The sequence below is a fragment of the Eleutherodactylus coqui genome, chromosome 8 (genome assembly GCF_035609145.1).
Source record: "Eleutherodactylus coqui strain aEleCoq1 chromosome 8, aEleCoq1.hap1, whole genome shotgun sequence".
NCBI lineage: Eukaryota > Metazoa > Chordata > Amphibia > Anura > Eleutherodactylidae > Eleutherodactylus > Eleutherodactylus coqui.
Genome location: NC_089844.1, coordinates 53904113 through 53925894, shown reverse-complemented (window position 1 = coordinate 53925894; position 21782 = coordinate 53904113). Strand labels below are relative to the sequence as shown.

General features: G+C 43.2%; 1 protein-coding gene across 1 annotated transcript in view; it reads right to left on the bottom strand.

Annotated features, from left to right (window-relative positions):
- The window catches only part of ERBB4 (erb-b2 receptor tyrosine kinase 4), a 1004693-nt gene that overhangs the window by 3216 nt on the left and 979695 nt on the right, over nt 1-21782 (bottom strand). The window contains exon 26 of the mRNA XM_066575628.1: nt 17077-17124. Coding sequence (XP_066431725.1) covers nt 17077-17124 — 48 coding nt within the window. The remainder of the gene's footprint in view (nt 1-17076; nt 17125-21782) is intronic.

Sequence of the window (21782 nt, the reverse complement as noted above, 5' to 3'; positions counted from 1 at the left end):
TACGTTGAATGAATTTCCTTTCATATGGAGCCCTTCATACATTTTTGACTGTAATATGTCAGCTAATGACTCCCCAAAACACATGCCACTATGTATACCACGCCTTGTTGCTTTGGAATGACTAATTACATTGATTGGCATTTCCGGAGATGTTATGCCATAAAAAGCGAATTATGATATTTTGGTATACACATAGTACCACGCAGATAAGAACTCTTATAAGTCATGGCCAAAAAAGTATACAGACTTCTATAGCGGTTACCAATTTCATGTTTTATAATCGAAATTGAACAATGGCGGCATTATGTAGTATTATGTTGTCTCTAAGGCCTCTTTCACACAAGTATTGCAATTTTTGGCCGACCTAAAAACAGCATGGCCGAGAGAATGCCGCGACCAAGTCGTGGCTAAATCTCTCATTTTCTCATCCATTCTCCGTGCTGGGTGTGGCGTTTATATATCACAGCCTGGAATTTATTCATCTGGGAGAAATCTTCTAAAATCTTTAGAATGGCTCAACAGAACCAGCTGACATGGTTTAGCTTTGCTAGCCGCTGCTAAACTCTCTCCCCCTACCATTGTCGGAAGCCTATGGGAGCCACCAGCTGATCGCAGCCAAAAGATGGGGCAAGACCTATCTTTTCCAGCCTTTGATGTCCTATCTCCACTGGTGGGACGTTTTCACTTGACTAATAATCGCCCATTTGAATGAATGCATTGGAATCCAATGCTTCACATGGTCGCGATTTTTAATCGCGACTAAATAAGACACGTAAAAACACTTGTGTGAAAGAGCCTTAAAGATGTCAGTAGTCACAGGATTGTTAAAGCCACCTTGTAGCTGTCAAGAAAGTCAGACACACGCTTGACCTTCGAGCCACGCACAACCATTTTGAAATGGGATTCGAATTTTGAGAATGTGTGTGAAGTAGAACCACAAAGACGACGTGAGTTTGGAACAGAACCACAACCATGCCTGCCAGTGACACACCTTTGTGGTAAGTTACAAACTTATGGCACCGTGTGTGATGTGCACAAGCAGAGATCTGGGAGGTGTCACATAGCAACAAGTCCTACTTCCTCAGGATGGTGTTGGAACAGTTTACACGCTCACTAGGAAAGTCCATCTAACTATGTGCACGTGAGACAGAAATGAGCAGATCAAGCACACAACGCAATTAAGACAGCATATTGGAAAATTTGCATCCCAAGATTGTTGCACATCATGAATGAAGATGACCTGATTGAAGAATACAGTATTGTGAGTGGTTTTGACACACGGTACATGAGGATGAGGAGTTTGTAGAGAAAACTGTTCCATCTGATGAAGCACAATTTCTACTAAATGGTACACTAAATAGTCATAATTGTGCTTATTGAGCTTCAGAAAATCCTCACATTCATGTGGACAAAGCAGTCAATTTAGCGGGTTTCAATGTCTGGTGTGGACTGTCATCCATAGTCACCGGCCCAGTGTACCTCGACATGCTTGGCACATCCATTTTACCAGACACTTGTGCACTTTATATGAATGAGCAATTTTACTTTCAGCAAGATGGCACACCACCACAGTACTACTCAGCCGTGAGAGCCTATGGGCTAATGCCCAGGGACGGATTTCATATTGAAGTGTGTCTATATGTTTTGGGCCATCTGTATATTGTTTATATAGCAGATCGTCATATTATAGTATACCCCGAGTGATGAGATAACCTTTTTTATGTGATATAACACTTTGTTTTTTATTTCAAGTTGCCAAAAAAGTTATCATCAACATCAGAATTGGAGATCATTGGTGAAAGCAATGGCGAAGACAATCTCGGATACCTTCTTACACTCATATGCTGGCCAAGAAGTGTATCCATTTGGCAACACAAAGCATCACAGACACAATGTGGAAGACTGACAGTCAATCCAACTGATGAATTGCTTCCATTTCTAGTGATAAATGTTTTCTTTATACAGTCTATAGACAACATTAACGCCAAGTTCTTTCTGATGGTCTCATGTTCTAATATTTGTATGGGTATTGTAATAGGGTGAGAGGTGTGGTCGGGAATGGAAGATATATGTCACAGAGGTTGTTAGCTTCTGTGATGTAGATCGGTCCAATATTACTCCAGACCAGATCTTCCACCTGAACCAGCAAGCTATGTAAAGAGACAGGTGGAAGTAAGGAGGAGGTGTGTGTGTCTGGGAGAACCAGACTTCTGTTGTAATTTGACTTCTGTTGTAAGCAGAGAGACGCTGTGGACAAATGGAGAGCTATGTTGTTCCGGCAGGTCACTTGGGGAACTCTGGCCTGAGGATTGGAGTCTGGAGATGCTACAACATAAAGACAAGCTGCGCTTCTGGACTACTACAGGTCTGTGAAAGTAAACAGACTTATTGCTGTTTAGCTGAGTTGTGGACTTAATTGCTCCTCCTGTGGACTGTTGGAGCATTAAATTGATGAACTTTGCAAACTTTATCATTTTTCTGGAGACCCAGTCATTTCTGTTAAGCTAAACTTATGTTAAATAAGCTGAACAAGAAGTAAAAGTTACCGTTGCCGTAATCATTAACCCCCGTGTTGTTACAGAATTTAAGTATCAAGCAATCTGCCTCTAATTTGATTCAAAGGCAAAAGTGATATAATAGAGTTATTCTTCCTTACAATTATTGCTTCCAGGAGAGAATATAGTGTCTTAAAGGGGTTATCCAGGTAGCATCCGCCAGGAAACATGGGTCAGAGCAGTGTTTCTACTCCAGTGTATTCCAGCGCACCCTGCTGGATAACCCCTTTAAGGACACACCATATAGTAGGACATGGATTGCATACAGGTCTGTAATATAGATACATAGAACTCAATGTGCCACCATAGAGTGTCCATGTGTGTGAGTATGCAAGAAGTAAAAGGATCTGGAAAATCAATAAAATAATTTACATTTTCTGGTGAAAGAGTGAAATCATTTTTACAACACTGTGTAACATTTCAAATCAATGGGTTTGACCATCCTGCACCCCACTAGGGTTAGTACAGCGTTTCCCCGAAAATAAGACAGTGTCCTATATTAATTTTTGGTCAAAAAGGTTTAACTTTTTTAAATGTATAGCTGCCTGGACACTATTTAAATTGACTTTTTTAAATAACTGTTAGCAGGGCTTAATTTTGGAGTAGGGCTTATATTTCAAGCATCCTCAAAAAGCCTGAAAAATCATTTTGCATCCTCAAAAATTCTGGAAAATCATGCTATGTCTTATTTTCAGGGTATGTCTTATTTTCAGGTAAACAGGGTAATACCTGCACTCAAGATTAGTGTATACCATACATCCCGGCATGCTTTGCTTAAATGGTAGGCAATTCACACTTTTTTAAGCAGAACTAATTGTTAAGCATCTATAAATGCCAATCTCCCGTCATCCAGTCACTGCAAATCATTTTCCTGCTTCGTACAAAAACCGGCTTCCAGTTCAACGCTATATTATACTAATTTAGTCTATAAATCTAATCCACAGGCCTCATTTCCCCAAAGGAAACCAGAAAACATGAACATTACAGTATCTGTTTTGCTTAACAAGCATTATTTGCACATACCATCATATTCCTAGATCTAGAATATCATTTAGTAGTTCTACAATGTAAACAACAATCAGGAAGTTTGTTCTGCAAACCAATTAAGAATTGTATCTCCGTTGTGAATTACCATTCAGCGGTAGGGTCTAAATGAAGATTACCCTTTCTATACAGATTGGATATATGCTGCAGTCTGAAAATCTTGTATCTCATCATTTTTGCTGATTAAGGGTTTGTTCACATCAGCGTCTGAGATTCTATTTCGTCATGTCGAATCTGGAAAAGTGCTGTCCAAAAACTAAATAGAGCTCATTATAGTCAATGAGGTCCGTTCAGTTCCATCAGATAACGTTTCCATTTGGCCAGGGGCTGCCATGTTTCCACCACCCAAAATAGAGCAGTAAAATGGAAACCCCTAGCGCTGATGTGAATGAGCCCTTAACTTTTCTATTCAGCTTTGTTGCCAGTTGGAAACCATCAACAAGCAGCTACGGACAGATCTGCTCTTATTATTATGTGTTTGTTATATTTCCACATGCTTGACTGCACTAGATTGTACTACTATGAATACAATGCCGATATGAATAACTAATTAATGCACTTAGACAATATGTCATGGTGGACTACTGCCTCGGGTCACCGGTCACTGGAGCCGCAGTTGGGCATCGACATATTTCCTGTCCTGCATGCCGAGCTCGATCTACCCCATGCTGTTAGGTATAGGGGGGGGGGGGGGGGGCTGGCGGCCGGCAGTTGTGCTCTGGTCATCCTGGCGCCATGGGTGTCAGTGTGGGCGGCTCCGGTCGGGGTTCCCCCGGGTTGGTGGTGGTGCGTGCCCCTCCGTGCTCAGGGACGCGCTCCCTCTGGCCAGCCGCATGGCTCTCTATATAGTACATGGCCACGTGCCTCCTAGGTTTGACTCGGTTTTCCCTGACTACTCTCTGTGTTACCCTCTGTTGTTTTGCTCTCAGTAGGTTTTGACCCGGCTTTTTTGACCATCCGTCTCCTGTCCCTCTCCTTTGGGGTCCCTGTCACTAGGTCAAAGAGGGACCGCCGCCCAGGGACTTGGCCCAGGGGGGCAAGTAGGTAGGGATACGGGAGTGGGCTGATTGTAGGGTCCCCCCCTCTGGTCATCTGTCTCCTACCAGTTGTAACACATGCTCTACTTCCTCTATCCTCTGTTTGCTCCCTCTCTGCTGCCCATAGGGCACACTAACTCTCTCTCTTCCTTTCTTAAAGGAAAGTGTGAATCCCATCTTTGCTCTGGCATCCTTCCCGTGTGGAGAAGGCCTAAGCAATTCTGCATCACCCTTTGTGACAAAGCCACTGTTAGTGCATGTCCTGGTTATGACTTGTGCTCTTTGCCTTCTGTTCTGATTGGACTTTGCAATTCCTCACTGTCTGCCCTGACTTTCTGCCTGGACTTCATTACTGCACCTGTGCTGCCAGCCATGACCAATACCTATCTAACCACTACCCTACAGTTCACACCATCAGGTACCGCACTTGGGCCATATCCACAGCCACGCTGTTTATAAGTATAAACAGAGGTGCTGCCAACCAGGTCGGATGCCTCACCCTGATTGGGTGGGCATGGAATTTTGTATAGGACAACTGTGAAAAAAGAGCCTGGTGCGCGGTGCAGCCTTCCAATGAATGCACTTTAGGCAAGTTGATGAAATCACTACTTTTTATAATATAGAATACCAGCAATAAACTGTATTTCGAGGTGAAGAGCCTCTCTCAGGCCCTCATCACCACAACAGTGGAAACACTGTAATTAGCGCCTGTTCCACTACCTCCTGCAATATTGGTCTGCTGCCTCCATCCCAGCTTGACTGATGAAGAAGCTCTTAACCTCAAAACACGTTTCATTGCTAAAATCCTACATATTAAAAAGTATTGATCTTCGTCAGCTTGCCTAAAGTTCATTCATTGGAAGGCTAGGCTGTGCACCAGGGTCTCTTTCACAGTTGTCCCATACAATGTCACTAGAAGGGCTTTATCGCATTGTAACATGTCAACGTTTCTTGCAAGTGGTTGGAATGTAGTTAAAACCTTATGCATTATGGCCACATCTCTTAGAGCCTTAAGATGTCTCTTTTTCTAGTGCCATAAAGGCTTTGTCTATACAGCTCTGTTGTGTACATAACTTCTAAGTAACACCAAGCTCTGGAGAATCTCATATTGATAGCCCACAGTCAGCAAATATAACAACAAGTAAAACTGGTGTAATCCCGTCATATACAAAAAGTCAAACTTCTGAAACCTGTCTTTCTTCGACTTTGTCTAAATTTCAGGTTGCATGGACCTGGTCGAGTTTCTCTCAGGCGAAGAGAGCAACGCAGATCACGAGGTGGGGGGGGGGGGGGGGGGGGAGATAGCTGCTAAATGTAGTAATTAATATAGTGATGTGACATAATTCAGTTACACATCCAACATGGCTAGATAAGGACCAGGAGGGGTATAGGTTCTCCTTGTGGAGACCACCTAGTAGGTGTGATTCAAGAGAAGGAGAGATACCAGCAGCACAGCAACAAATCTGAACTCAGGGGAGCCATAAAAATGCACGCTCATCAGTAGATCTGAACTTCATAAATCCATGTCTGTGGTCTTTGTCAAGCTAGACAAAGACCACATAGGTGGTCGAAATGTCACTGATCATTGTGTGGAGTTTAAATAAAGACAGCATCTTGGACGCAAGAATTTTACTGAAGATTCCCGTGTGCTGCTCCTTTCTTCTACATTTGTACACCTAGTAGGTGTGAGGACTCTTATAAGGCCATGCATGCTCCTCTGAGCAATTTAGCACGTAAATGGGAGATGATATCATGTCTCTACAGTCCAGTTATTAGAAGGAAGCATTCCTGCGAATCAATGTTAGACCTTTCAACAAGCCTTGTAACATGACTGGGAATATAAGCCAAAGCCAGAGTCTTCTCCGAAAGGAGAAGATAACAATGTACAGACAGGTTTTTGCCATTTATCAGTGTACGTTGGGCTGCTGACTGGCTGGGAGAAAGTCCTATGATGTGGGTTGAGATGGATATAGTTTTTCCTCGTGTATAGCATCTAGCCAGTGTGAAGAAACTTATAAGGCCATGCATGGTTCCCTGAGAAATTTGGTATCAAAATGGGAGATGATACAATGCCTCTGCAACACCACATATTAGAAGGCAGCATTCCTGCAAGTCAATATCAGATTTTTTTAGCAGGCCTTGTAACATGATTGGAAACTATAGCCCATCTGAGTCACGTCACAGGCTTCTCACACAGCCAGCAAGCCACTGTACACTGATGAGGGGCAAAAACCCCAAAACAGTCTACCTGTACATGGTTATCTTTGCCTTCTGCAGAAGACTTTGGCTTCATGAATGCAGCCTTCTAGTAGGTGGCGCTATAAAAGCACTCATTATACTATCTGCCATTTGCATATTAGAGAAAGACCCTAAAGTAGCATGGCCAATAACATTTTAAGAAAACATATTCTCTTTGGAATCTGTTGGATTATTTTGCTATTTTTTTGTATTTACTCCTTAGAATGTTAAATTCTTAAACGAGGAGGGATTCTTCCCGTCACTTCAGAAGATGCAGAGTTAAAGACTGCTGGGAGTTAACAGCTTTGTCCTGTAGAGTAGTAATTAGTGTATTTGCCACAGCTTTTGATGACTTGCTGACCTAAAGCCTGGGCCCAGCATCAGAAAGCAAATGACTGATTGATTCAATTACCGCGCTGTCTTCCTATTCACCATCCCTTCTGTGATGGTGCTGGACACTCTATTAATGATGCTTCAGACTGTTCCTACTAAGTCTCGGCTCATAATGAACTGTCTGACGTCTACTGTTATTTGCGCACTGTTTATGAAGATACAGATGTGTCAAGGTGTTATGGTCATAATGTGAAATGCTTTACTTCTGATGTACCAATTGTCTTCTTTACTGGATATTTTATTGTGATACTTAAATATTCATTAGACATTGTCCGCTTTTTTATTAGAACCTTGAACCTTTTTTCCCATGATCCTCGACAACTCAGTCACCATCAATCTGTTGAAAGCCATTTACTACCGTATTGCCATTTGTTGCATCCTATAAGGGCGCTATTACATGAGCACTAACGGCTGCCACTAGTGCTCATGGTTTACCGATAATTGCCCAGACTGAACTTTCAAGTGCAGGTGCAGCCCAGTAATTAGTCCTTAATTGCGAGCATTAGTGGTGCTTGTGTAATAGCGCCCTAAATGTAGGGTTCTAAACTAGTAGTAGAAATGCACTATATCCTACAGTAATTACTATGGCTTTGTTCAGAAATGGTCCTTTTTTCATTGATTCATTTTCCACTCACAAATAGCACATGACACATAACAGTCAATGACAAAGACATTTTTACGCCTCATACAGCATGTACTGAATAGAGCCATGTTTTCATTCAGTAGCTGCTCCATCAAAAAAAGCCAAATATTGTCGGTGCCTGCTGCATAAGTGGAGCGGGTTGTCATATAGAAGAAGGACAAAATGTAGTGAATTCCAAATTTTTAGTAAACTTAATGTATTTTAGGTGGCTAAAAAGAGAAAATACCACAGGGGTAAATACTAAAGCTGAAGCTTTTGGCACTTGCAAGAGTTAGTGTGAAATTGGAAGACTGGCAAGTTTAAGGGGAACTTGCCATGTTGCACATGCAGCCAGAGGCGTAACTTGAAGCTCCTGGACCCCGATGCAAAACTTGTAACAGGGCCCCCAACTATAATGCTTTATTCATAGTACTGGGTTCCCTAGATGGAGAAGAGAGGCCTTATGGGCCCCCTAAGGCTCCTGGGCCGGGGTGAAACCACATCCCCTGTATCCTCTATAGTTACGCCCCTGGATGCAGCTCTGTCGGTGAGAAGCATGGTAAAGAACAGGAGGAGCTCTTGCTATGCTACGTTCAGTGGGCAGTCTTACTCTGATGGACTGCTAAATCTGTATGCATACTGATTAGAGATGAGCAAGCATACTCGTAAGGGTGATTTACTCGAGAGAGCATTGCCTTTTTCGAGTACCTGCTGGCTCGTCCCTGAAGATTCGGAGGGGGGCGCAGGGGTGAGCGGGGGGGTTACGGAGGGGATCGGGAGGGAGAGAGAGATCTCTCTCACTCTCCACCTCTCCACCCTGCTCCCCTGCGCTGCCCCCATAGCCCACCCGAATCTTCAAGGACGAACCAGCAGGTATTTGAAAAAGGCGATGCTCTCTCAAGTAAATCGCATTAACGAGTATGCTCGCTCATCTCTAGTACTGATACAGGGAAGGCTTTCAATACTGAATGGCACCGCCCACTGGACTCCCAAGCATAGAAAGATCAGGAATTTAAAGGCTATGGAAAGCTTTGTGTCTGAAAACTTAGTAGCCAGAAAAATGCACAAAGGTAAAGTGCTTGCAGGAAAAAAGCCCATGGTGATGAATGACCACAGGAAATTTGCCCACACAGAAAATTGCCCACGTGGTAAGTATGCCATATAGATAATTGTCCACACAGAAAATTGCTTACATGGACAAAATAACAGTTTATTAAAGAGTTCTAATAATAACAATAACTGCAGTTTATTAAACAATCATTGCACACATCAATAAATACAATTCTTTACTGCAGATTACCCAATCTCCCTAAGGCCTCATGTCCACGGGGAAAATCAGATCCGCTGCAGATTCTCCATGTAGAATCTGCAGCGGGTCCCTCCTGCCCCGCGGACATGAGCGCTGAAAATAGCAATTTAAAAGAATTTACCTATCCGGCGCGGGCGACGAAGCTCTGCTCTTCCTCACGGCCGGATCTTCATTTTCGGCCGGCGGATGAATTCCTGACGCCGGCGGCACGTCGCCGGCACGTCGTCGACGTGCCGCGCGCATGCGCCGGGCACATCCGCCGAGCCGAAGCAAGGGAGATGCGGCCGTGAGGAAGAGAAGAGCTTCGCGGTTCGCTGCGGGTGAGTAAATGCTTTAAATTCCTATTTTAGGTCTCCCGCGGATCCGGACGGCTTCCATAGGCTTCAATAGAAGCCCGCGGGAGCCGTCCCCGCGGGAGACCCGCATGAAAATGGAGCATGGTCCAGATTTTTTCATGCTCCATTTTTTTTTAAATCACTTATTGACGATCCGCGGGTATTTATGTACCCGCGGGTGGTCAATGCATCCCTATGGGGTGCGGATCCGCATGCAGGAAATCCGCTGCGGATCCTAAATCCTATTTTCCCCGTGGACATGAGCCCTAAAGGAAACGTATAATTGATTTCAATGAGAGCTGCGCTTGCAATTGCAAGTGCTAGCCACTACACAGGGGTCAGAGCAGTGCCTCTGCTCTGCGCCCTATGTATCCCGGCAGGCACTTCCTGGTTAACTACTTTAACTTAAGCTTATCTCCCACCTGCTGATAGTCCTGTACAGACAAGCCAACCATGTGGATACAATGACTCGTACAGGTTGTAGTTTTTGGTGATTGTTCCAGAGCTGCATTGTGAGGATTCCATATTCTTATAAGAAACTGATGATCTCGACAAGCTGCACCCACAACATATGTAGAAGGGCCCTCCCAGCTAATGCAGTAATCTTGTAGTCAGTGGCTCAATATTCCTCTTGGCACTGGTGGCTGGCTCCCACCCACCAAATCCCAAGAACTGTATGCCATATATCCTCAGCCTGTTTGGCAAGAGGCAGAGTTCAGGGAAATGGAGTTTAAAATGAAAAAAAAATGTAGAAAAAAATTCTGCCTGCTCCTAGGGCTGCCCGCTCATGGCTGGACGCCCCAGGCACTGGTCCTCCAGTGCCTAGTAGCAAATACAGCCCTGGTGACATGGAGGTTTTCATTTTTTTTATAACTTATTTAAAATAAAATGGCACGTTTTGAGTGCATTTAATGTCCTGCATGTTAAATGCAGTCCCATGTAACACCACAGATAACTCTCTGAGTACTGATAATGTAGTGGGTGATACCTGCAGTCCTATGTAAAGCCCCTTTTACACTTGCTGAGAAATCGTTGAGATGCCCACCATCAGCAGGAATCTGATTGATTATTCATAAAATCATAGAATGGTAGAGTTGGAAGGGACCTCCAGGGTCATCGGGTCCAACCCCCTGCTCAGTGCAGGATTCACTAAGGGCTCATGTCCACGGGCAAAATATGATTTAAGATCCGCAGCGGATCTCCCGCATGCGGATCCGCATCCCATAGGGATGCATTGACCACCCGCGGGTAGATAAATACCCGCGGATCGTCAATAAAAGGGATTTTAAAAAAAATGGAGCATGGAAAAATCTGGACCATGCTCCATTTTCGTGCGGGTCTCCCGCGGGGACGGCTCCCGCGGGCTTCTATTGAAGCCTATGGAAGCCGTCCGGATCCGTGGGAGACCTAAAATAGGAATTTAAAGTATTTACCATCCGGCGCGGGCGGGGAAGGTCAGCTGTTCCTCACGGCCGCATCTTCCTTGCTTCGGCTCGGCGGATGTGCCCGGCGCATGCGCGCGGCACGTCGGCGACGTGCCGGCGACGTGCCGCCGGCGTCAGGAATTCATCCGCCGGCCGAAAATGAAGATCCGGCCGTGAGGAACAGCTGATCTTCTCCGCCCGCGCCGGATGGTAAATACTTTTAAATTCTTATTTTCGGCGCTCATGTCCGCGGGGCAGGAGGGACCCGCTGCAGATTCTACATGTAGAATCTGCAGCGGATCTGATTTTCCCCGTGGACATGAGGCCTAAATCAATCCAGACAGATATTTGTCCAGCCTTTGTTTACAGACTTCCATTGAAGGAGAACTCACCACCCCCCGTGGTCACCTGTTCCACTCATTCATCAACCTCACTGTCAGAAAGTCTCTTCTAATATCTAATCTGTGTCTCCTCCCTTTCAGTTTCATCCCATTGCTTCTAGTCTTTCTTTGTGCAAATGAGAATAGTGCTGATCCCTCTGCAGTGTGACAGCCCTTCAGTTATATGTAGACAGCTATTAAGGCTCCTCTCAGCCTTTTTTTTTTTTTTTTGCAAGCTAAACATTCCCAGATCCTTTAACTGTTCCTTATAGGACATGATTTGCAGACCGCTCTCCATCTTGGTAACTCTTCTCTGAACTTGCTGCAGTTTGTCTATGTCTTTTAAAAGTGGGGTGCCCAGAACTGGACACAGTATTCCAGATGAGGTCTGACTAAGGAAGAGTAGAGGGGGATAATGACCTCACGTGATCTAGACTCTATGCTTCTCTTAATACATCCTAGAAATGTGTTTGCCTTATTGGCTGCTGCATCGCATTGTTGACTCATCTTCAGTCCATGCTCTATTAGTATACCCAAGTATTTTTCACATGTGCTGCCGCTTAGCCCAATTCCTCCCATTATGTATGAGCTTTTTTTCATTTTTCTTGCCCAGATGTAGGACTTTGCTTTTCTCCTTGTTAAATACCATTGTTAGTCACCACCCACTGTTCAGGCTTTTCTAGATTTTTTTTTAATACTCTCCCTCTCTTCACTAGTGTTAGCTATCCCTTCTAGCTTTGTGTCGTCCGCAAAGTTGATCAGTTTCCCATCAATTCCCTTCTTCAAATTATTTCTAAGAATGTTGAACAACACTGGGCCTAGGACAGAGCCTTGTGGTACCCCACTTGATACATTCTTTCACTTGGATTTCCAGTCATTGATGACCACTCTTTGAGTATGATCACTCAGCCAGTTGTGAATCCACCTAACAGTTCCCTTGTCAATCCCATATTTGGTCATTTTTTCAATAAGTATGGTATGAGATACTTTATCAAATGCTTAACTAAGGTCAGTATATACTATACCTACCACATTTCACTGATCAACCCAATTAGTGATATTGTTGTAGAAGGAAATTAGATTTGTCTGGAATGACTTGTTTGTTACAAACCCATGCTGCCTCTGGATGATTACTGCATTTTCATCCAAGTACTTGAATACATGCTGTTTAATAATTTGTTCAAAGATCTTTCCCGGTATAAAAGTCAGGCTTACAGGCCTGTAGTTTCCTGGATCCGCCTTTTTCCCCTTTTTAAAGATAGGGACAACATTTGCCCTTTTCCAATCTTCTGGGACTTCTGTTCTCCAGGAATTTTCAAAAATTACGGCGAGTGGTTCAGCAATTACCTCCGCTGCTTCCTTTAGTATCCTAGGATGTAATTCATCTGGACCTTGAGACTTGAATTCATTTAAGTTAGCTATGTGTTCCCTCGCCTTCTCTCTGCTTATAGATAGCCTGCATTCTTTTATTCCTCCAATAGCACAGGGAAGATCAGTTGATGTTACATCAATTTTCTGAGAGAAAACATACAAAGTAGGAATTTAAAAGTTCGGCCTTCTCAACATCATTCTTAACCAATTCACCATTTTCATCTTGTAAGCATCCAATAGCATCTTTGGCTTTTCTCTTGCTTTTGACATACCCCCCAAATCCTTTTTTATTGCTTTTGGTCTCTATGGCAAGCCTCAATTCATAATTAGCTTTAGCTTTTCTGACACTTATCCTACAGTTTCTGCAGACCACATTATATTCTTCTTTAGATATTCCCCCCTCTTTCCATTTGATAAACATAGTTTTCTTCCTTTTTAACATGTGTGCAAGTTCTCTGTTCATCCATCCTGGTCTCTTTAAATGCTTCCCATTCTTCCTTCTTTTAGGGATTGTTAAAAATTGTGCTTTGAGAATCTCATTTCACAATATGTCCCATCCTTCTTGGACATTTCTGTCCTTAAGAACATCCAGCCATTGGATTCTTCCTTTCCTCTTTCTGAGTTCATTAAAATCTGCCTTTCTGAAATCCAACCTTGAGGTCTGAGTTTTCTCAGGTCTTCCTCCCTTTTCATCCAAAATTCAAGTATAGCATGATTACTGCCCCCTAAGGTCCAGCCACCCTTACTTCCTCAATCATCCCCTCCCTGTTGGTAAGAATTAGGTCCAAGATCGCAGATCCCCTTGTTTTCTCTTCTACCTTTTGGAAGATAAAGTTGTCAGCAAGAGCGGATAAGAATTTGTTGGATCCATTACTTTTACCTGAGAGAGATTCACAACAAATGTCTGGATAGGTAGAATGTCCCATGATCACTATGTCATGCTTTTTTGAGAGCTTGGCCATCTGATGTAGAAAGAGTTCATCCATATCTTCTGCTTGTCCAGGTGGCCTATAGTAAATGCCTACAATGCTGTCCTTTCTGTTGTTCTGTCCTTGTATTCTTACCCAGTTTCTACAGAACTACCATGCTCTGAAGCTTGAATCTCTGTGGAGATGAATGTTTTCCTAACATACAACGCAATATCTCCTCATCTTTTTCTAGGTCTGTTTCTTATAAATAAGTTATATCCTTCAAGCCTTGTATTCCAATCATGTGTATCATTCCACCAAGTTTCTGTGATGCCTATGACATCATATTTCTCTTCCTGTGTTAGGAGCTCCAATTCTCCTTGTTTGTTTCCCATGTTCTGTGCATTTGTGTAGAAACATTTTAGTTTGTGATCGGTGTCTCTTGCTGCTCTACTTTCCTTCTGAATTTTTTGTCATTGTTCTTTCTTTCCATTATTGTTCAGTCTAAATGCATGCACAACCGAATAACGAATGATAAATTTGTTCATTGTTCAGTTGCTTCATGCATAAAAATGGAATGATAGATCAGCTCGTGTGAAAAGGCAGTTATTCATCTATGCCTGTTTACTGTGAATGGTGGCAGTTGGGCCAAAATGATCTCTGGTGCTTTCTGTCTCCATTCACTAGTGATCATTGTTCCCAGGTAAAAGCACAGGAATGAACATAGCTGGGATGACCTCTTCATCCCGTGTACGGGCATCCCAACCCCACAGATAACATAGAGATAATGTTTTGAGTACAGATAATGTAGTAAATGTTCCCTGCAGTCCTATGTAACCCCACATATAACAGTAATAACTCTCTGAGTACAGATAATGCAGTTGGTGTTACCTGCAGTCCTATGTAACCCCACAGATAACATAGTGATAGCTTTCTGAGTGCAGATAATGTAGTAAATGTGACCAGCTGGGTCCCACAGATAACTCAGTGATAACTCTCTGGGTGTAGATAGCAGTAATAGATACCATCTGGATCACACTCCATGCTGCTTTTCTCTAAGCGTAGCATTTGCTGCCATGTGCTAGGCTGAGGAGGGAGTCAGGCAGAACAGGAGCAGTGAGTGATGAGACCAGACTGTATATATGTAGAGATGAGCGAGTATACTCGCTAAAGGCAATTGCTCGAGCGAGCATTGCCTTTAGCGAGTACCTGCCCGCTCGAGACTGAAGGTTCGGGTGTCGGCGGCGGACAGGGAGCTGCAGGGGAGAGCGGGAAGGAACGGAGGGGAGATCTCTCTCTCTCCATCTCTCCCCCCCCCCCCCCCCGCTCCCTCCTGCTGACAGCCGCTACTCACCGCTCCCCCGCGCCACCACCCGAACCTTCAGTCTCGAGCAGGCAGGTACTCGCTAAAGGCAATGCTCGCTCGAGCAATTGCCTTTAGCGAGTATACTCGCTCATCTCTATATATATATATCTATTGATGATAACGACAGACTGCTACAAACGTTTTTGCAAAGTACAGAGTAATTTGAACTAGGTCAACCCAAAATCACAATCAGATTTCATACCATAGGAACATGCTCACCATGAACCTCAAATATCACAGATTCATATGTTTTTGGTGCTGTAATGATGCCAAAACATATGCAAACATTTTTTTCAATGTGGGCAATTTTCTGTGTGGAAACATTTCTATATAGGCAATTTGACCAACTTTTCCCATAGGTTAATTTCCATGCGGGCAATTCTCCAGTGGACATTCATGGCCATGGGCTTTTTTCTATGGGCATTTTTCATGGAACTGAAAAATCATTATTTTTTTTTTTGCATTGAGTTTTCCTTCTCATTCATTTAGAAAACATCATATTTGGTTTACAGGCCTTCCTACATTCAAGTTTATGGCTCGGGGGCATTCCCAGCATGAACCAAGTAGTCTCTCTCATGAATGCACACCAGCTCAGCTCCCCTTCACCTCTTCTTTTTCAGAGGCTGTGTAGTATAACCTTGCCCATTCAATACCACAGAGCTATGTCTCCATCAATCTTATCCTCATTCTGAGTAGCTGCTGGACTCCTTCCCCATCACTACTGATAAGAGCAGAAAATTCACTTGGAGAGAATTACAGCCCTCTGTAATAGTAGCTTTCTCTGCTCTCTGCCCACCTGATCTCCTCCAGCACTGTCATACAGCCCTCCGTAATATCTCATTGGGAAGACAGTGAATGCACATTCACAACACAGAAGCAGGTAAGAGAGGGAATCAGTCAGACTGACTGACAGAATTTGCTAAGCTTTCAGTCCTCCGGTCTTCAGTGCCTTGGAAATCAATGCAATCATAGAAACCAAATAATCAGAGCTTAAACTATATAGCAATTAGTTCCTTCTACTCTATAATATGCTGCCTGAAAATCAAATATTATGTTCAATGTGACAGGTTCCCTTTAAGACAGGAGGCAAAATTTAGGAAATTGACTATTACGATACTGATCTTTTGGTTTCATGTAATTACTGAGAACACCATTCAGCTCCCAGTAATGGTGCTGAGCTGCAGAAGTCAATGTGGCTATAACCTCCTTGCCAGACCTCTCATGATATGAAACTAAAGTATGGAAATTTGAAAAAAGAGATGAAACGTAAGTTTAATGAGGAGTGAGGCATGACTTCTTAGCAATATTGGAAGGACTGGGGAAGGGAATAATGTGTGCAGTCGTTTAGGCTAATTTATTATATAGGGCCGCTCATGGAAAAGTAGTCCGGCACCAACTCTTATGAAAGCTGTCTAAAAGAAAATCTGTCTTTGTTGTGCAACCAATCACAGCACAGCTTTTATTTTTTATATTTCTGTGCTAAAATGAAAGTTGCGCTGTGATTGGTTGCTATGTGCAACAAAGATTGCTTTTCCATGGCCCACCCTGTACTAAATGTGACTGGCATGGTGTTGCATGGACAGCATATGTGAGATCTAGGCCTTATTCACATGAACATGCCCGATTTCAGTGCATGAAAAACAGACCAATTTTAATGTGTGTGTGTGTGTGTGTGTATGTCCATATGATATCCATATGCATTGCGTGTATCTGATTTTACATGGATGTGTGATATATGAGTCATCCGTTTTTTTCTCATGTGTAAGAAAAACTGAAACAAGGCCAATTTTTTTTCTAGAATTGCTTAACAATGATCAGTGAAAAACAGGATGCATAAAGATGTCCTCTTCGTGCGTTCTGCGTTTTTTTTGTGCACCCATGGACTTGAGTGGGTGACTGTCTGAGAAGTTAAACCAGTCTGTTAAAAAACACTAATGATGAGAGTAATGGGCCGTTGTGCTGCTGCACACACAACAACACACGAATGTGTGAATAAGCCCTAAACTCAATACACCCTGACAAGCAAAGAGAAAACAACCAGCGGATAAGTCAGTTAAGACATTTACAGATTAAAGGCCAATGTGGAATACTTACTCCTGACATAGGGGTGTAGGCAGGAGGAGGGCTGTGTCCAATTTCACTCTGATAGGAAAGAAAATGGGATGACGGAAATAAGAATGAAAAAAATTCATGAGCTGTATGAGCTAGTAAGAAAAATGCATGCAGCAAAGTGATGCCAACTCCTAATAATGGGTTCATGTACAGTATATACTATATAATACTAGATACTGTAGAACAGCCTTTCTCGAATGAGGGTTCTATGAATCTCTGGTGTTTCTTGGAGCCTCCAATATGAAGATCTGACTCTATTGAGGAATATCAAAAGCTTGACATGAGGCAGACAAAGTAGTCAATGAATGACAGATAGGTTTTCGTGCACAACAATGAGCTTCTTCTGAGGTACAGATGCCCCCATGGTGGAAGATTTGAGAAGTTTTGAACTATTGCATATGTTACTAGCTACCAACCTGATATCATAAAATGCTTTCAAACTGTTCATTTTAAGTTGATCTAATTAAACACATTGAAAGATGTCCACCCTTTTGAATTTACCAGGAATTGGCGACATGACGGAGTAATGGTGCGCTGTATGCCATAACTAGCTTCCAGTGAAGACTACCCATATCATGGACACTACGGGATTTACAGTTCAGGAGTCTGTAGGTACATATTAATTCGCTCCTTAGACTCTGCCCATCAAGTAGGCAGAAAATGATACCTGTCTGCTCTTACAAAATAAAGCAGAATGTAGCTGTGCATTCTTTCCAACATCTAGTACCATCTGTAGTCTTTTTACATCCCCCCTTGGTATTATCCTCTTACCTCCACAACACTGTTATCACAGCATGCCACCGCGGCTTACCCATCACTGGAGCCGCGGTTGGGTGTTGCCGTTCCCTATATCTTGCACGCGGTACTCTCTTCCCAATCTCTCCCCAGAGGGCTCACATGTGTTCCTGTCCCCTGCTTAAAGGGCCATTGTGCACTCTGTAATTCAGTCCCCCATCAATCCCACTACACCTCTTGCTATATTAGTTATCCTCACCTCATGAAGGATGCCTAAGCAATTTGGTCTCATACTTCTGATTGGGACAACGTTAGTGTATTTTCTAGTTCTGACCCTTGTCTGACTCTGACCCTTCTGACTTCTGTGCTCCCTGACCTCAGCTCTCTACTCTTCCCCTCATTTTTGCCTGCCCTGACCTTCAGCCTGTGCCTTGTTATTGCACTTGTGTCACCAGCTCTCACTATAGCCCGTTTTTCTGCAAGACTCCTAGCTTGCAAAAAAGAAGGTTGAGAGGAGACTTAATAGCTGTCTACAAATATCTGAAGGGCTGTCACACTGCAGAGGGATCAGCCCTATTTTCATTTGCACAAGGAAAGACTAGAAGCAATGGGATGAAACTGAAAGGGAGGAGACACAGATTAGATATTAGAAAAAACATTCTGACAGTGAGGGTGATCAATGAGTGGAACAGGTTACCATGGGAGGTGGTGAGTTCTCCTTCAATGGAAGTGTTCAAACAAAGGCTGGACAAATATCTGTCTGGGATGATTTAGCGAATCCTGCACTGAGCAGGGCCTTGGACCCGATGACCCTGGAGGTCCCTTCCAACTCTACCATTCTAGGATTCCTGTGCAGACTTCCGGTACCACGCCTTCTCCCAGGGCAGCATCAGCAGCCACACTACTGTGACTATCTGGATATGTAATGTCTTTATGACCCAGTGCAAAGACTGTATCCTGCTTAGAGGGGTTAATGGTGGAAACAAGGGTTTCCCAGGTGCTGCCTCCCCACAAAGTCAAACTGGGGTGTGGCCATTTGGATCCACATCCACCTGCCTGACAACTGTGAAGATCTCAATAACATATAAATACACATCATTTACATATGAATGCATACTATTCAATACATTCAGATGTAAATCTTCCCATCAGCATGCACCTTACCACCAGGACTGCCTAAAGGCAGATTTCTACTGTGCCTGAAGGTGAATCCAACCCTAGCCTCACCACAAATATAGCATATCTAACACCATCATATTACCAATGCAAACATCAGGAATCCTGCAGGCACAGCTATTAACCCATTATAATATCACTATACGATTATAGGCAATAGTGGAAGCGGTATATGTAGACTATGTGTTCTATTGTTTTACATGTTAAAGCTACTAAACATTTACCAGGAATAATATCACCAGCATGAAACAACATTTTCCTGCTGCATCTGACAGCTTAAGCTAAACCTAAACTATGGGGTGATTCCAGCCATCTCCCGATCGCCTGTGCTGACAAGGTTTGAAGGCAGTAACCTATAGAACCCATATCAACTCACCCTACAACAAACATGACAGTAATAGACATTTCCCTTAGCTTGACATTAAGATCCTGGAATACTAAGTACAGCTCCATTGAAATCTAATTTATTGCCATCTCAGCTTGATGGCCTGCACTCCCTTTAATGCTTTCATGTCAAAATACAGGCCCCCTTTCCAGTAATTGGCAAATCAATATGCAGTAAAGACCACTCTTGGAATTTAGAAGAAAAAGTAAGGGTGATATGATGCTTGAAATGCTGTAGTAGTACATTGCATAGGATTTAGGAAACTGTATTGTCCTCATCTCTGTATTTAGATGTGTTTTTATTTATTTGCTGTTGTAGTGTTAACATATCTGTAGTGCTGTACAGGGATTTCCACCAATCCATGTAGCCAATGGGGCTCACAATCTAATTTCCCTATCAAAGAGTGGCGCAGGTTGCCAAAGGAAATGGTGAGTTCTCCTTCAATGTCTTTAAACAGAGGCTGGACAAATATGTGTCTGGGATGATTTAGTGATCCTGTATTGAGCAGGGGGTTGGACCCGATGACCCTGGAGGTCCCTTCCAACTCTACTCTTCTATGATTCTATGACACACACCGATAAGAAATCCAGTAACCTATGTATTTGGAGCATGGGAGGAAACTAAAATAAATGGAGGAAATTCACGCAAACATAGGGAGAATATGCAAACGCCATCCAGATGTACGTTTCCCCCCATGTTAATGTGAGTCACCATGCTGCGAACCAACTGAACTCACATGGCTAAGACCACCCAGAACATAGCATATACAACTGAATAGTCACTTTATCACAGACACCCATCTAGTAGAGTGTCAGGTCTCATTTAGTCTCTAGAACCTCAGTAATTTGCCATGGTATCCATCCACAGGTATCAGAGGCCCCAAGGTGTGCCAAGAAAACATTCCCATACCATTCTCCACAATATTCCTGTGTAAGGGAAGAATGGTTGTTGCTGACTGTTTTATTGTTCACTTGATATTCTGCTATGTCAGTGATTTGTAAACTACTGAGACTTTAAAGAGGGGAGGTAATGAAGAACAGAGCTGAACAGGAGAAAGAGACAGGAAGTCTGTTCAGCAATGCTGCAGTGTGAGGCACTGGGGATACTCCCCCAAGTCTGTACAGCTGTGCTGTGAAGTGAAGAGCAAAGGATACTCCTTCATATGAGATGAACTGCGGTGTGCAGAATTAACCCTAAGGGCGTGAGCTTCTCAACAAGACAGGTGTTTCTTTTAGATAAAGGCTGAGCTGGATACAAACATTTCAGAGACTTCTGCCTCCTTATTCCCCTCCTCCTATCTGGCCACAAACATGGATATGATACAGACCTGCCAGAGACTACATTACTAGTGACTGGTTTGTTACCAAAAGCATACATGTTGGCTTCCGGACTCTATGTGAACTATCCCTGGTACCATCATGCTATCAACTTTAACCCAAACCACCGAAGAAATCTCAAGCCAGTTATCAGGGCTTCCTCACACCTGCACCTCCTCCAGCCCGAAGCGTTGACACTTGACATGTAGTATTGTCATGCTAAGGAATGACAAGTTGTGTGTTCGGACATCTATGTTGCATTTTGGCTTCAGTTTGCTTGAATGCTTGTTCATTGGAACAATTCTTGACATCCTCTTCTGATCCCTGTGGTCAAAGAATTATTTGCATCCACAGGATCTCCTTCTGGTGGATGCCTCTCCTAAACCCCACCGTTCTGAGTATACTCTCCACACCGTTGTACAATAAAACTCCCCAAGGTTGGTAGTTTTTGAAATACTGGCCCGGCTGGTCGAGCGCTGATGAACATGCCTAGTTAGAAGTCCCTCGCTTTGCTCAATTTTCCGATTTTACCGTGGATTCACACTGAAACTGATCCACAGAAAACTCGCTCACTTCATTTTCTGCTGCACTCCGGGTCTAACTTCTATACAGAGCAGGTGGCTATAATAAAGTAGTCATTCAGTGTAGAGTGCGATACGGCATTGGGATGTACCTAATGTCACAGTACACAGTTGATTACTGAAGTCAAAGTCTTGGATGATTAGCCATTTGTACTGTTTGGCTTTATATGGCAGGATGAAAGAGAAGACATTCTCTATACTATATTATGACACTGCATTACACAGCTGATATAGCAGTACAGAGCCCAAAAAAAGACCTCAAGCAGAAAACCCTTTCAAGTGTGTCTTCGTTCATCAAATTATTTTCCAGACAGAACTGATGTTTGCTCAGGCTGAAATGTTTCTTATTTCCCTCAACACATATATTTGATATCAGTGAATACCAAGGAAATATCAGTAAAGCCTCCCTCCCTGGCACCCCAAGAGCAATGTACCTCCATAATATTGAAGTAAATAGCATACAGTCTTATTGGCGAAGGTTATTGCTAGATTTGT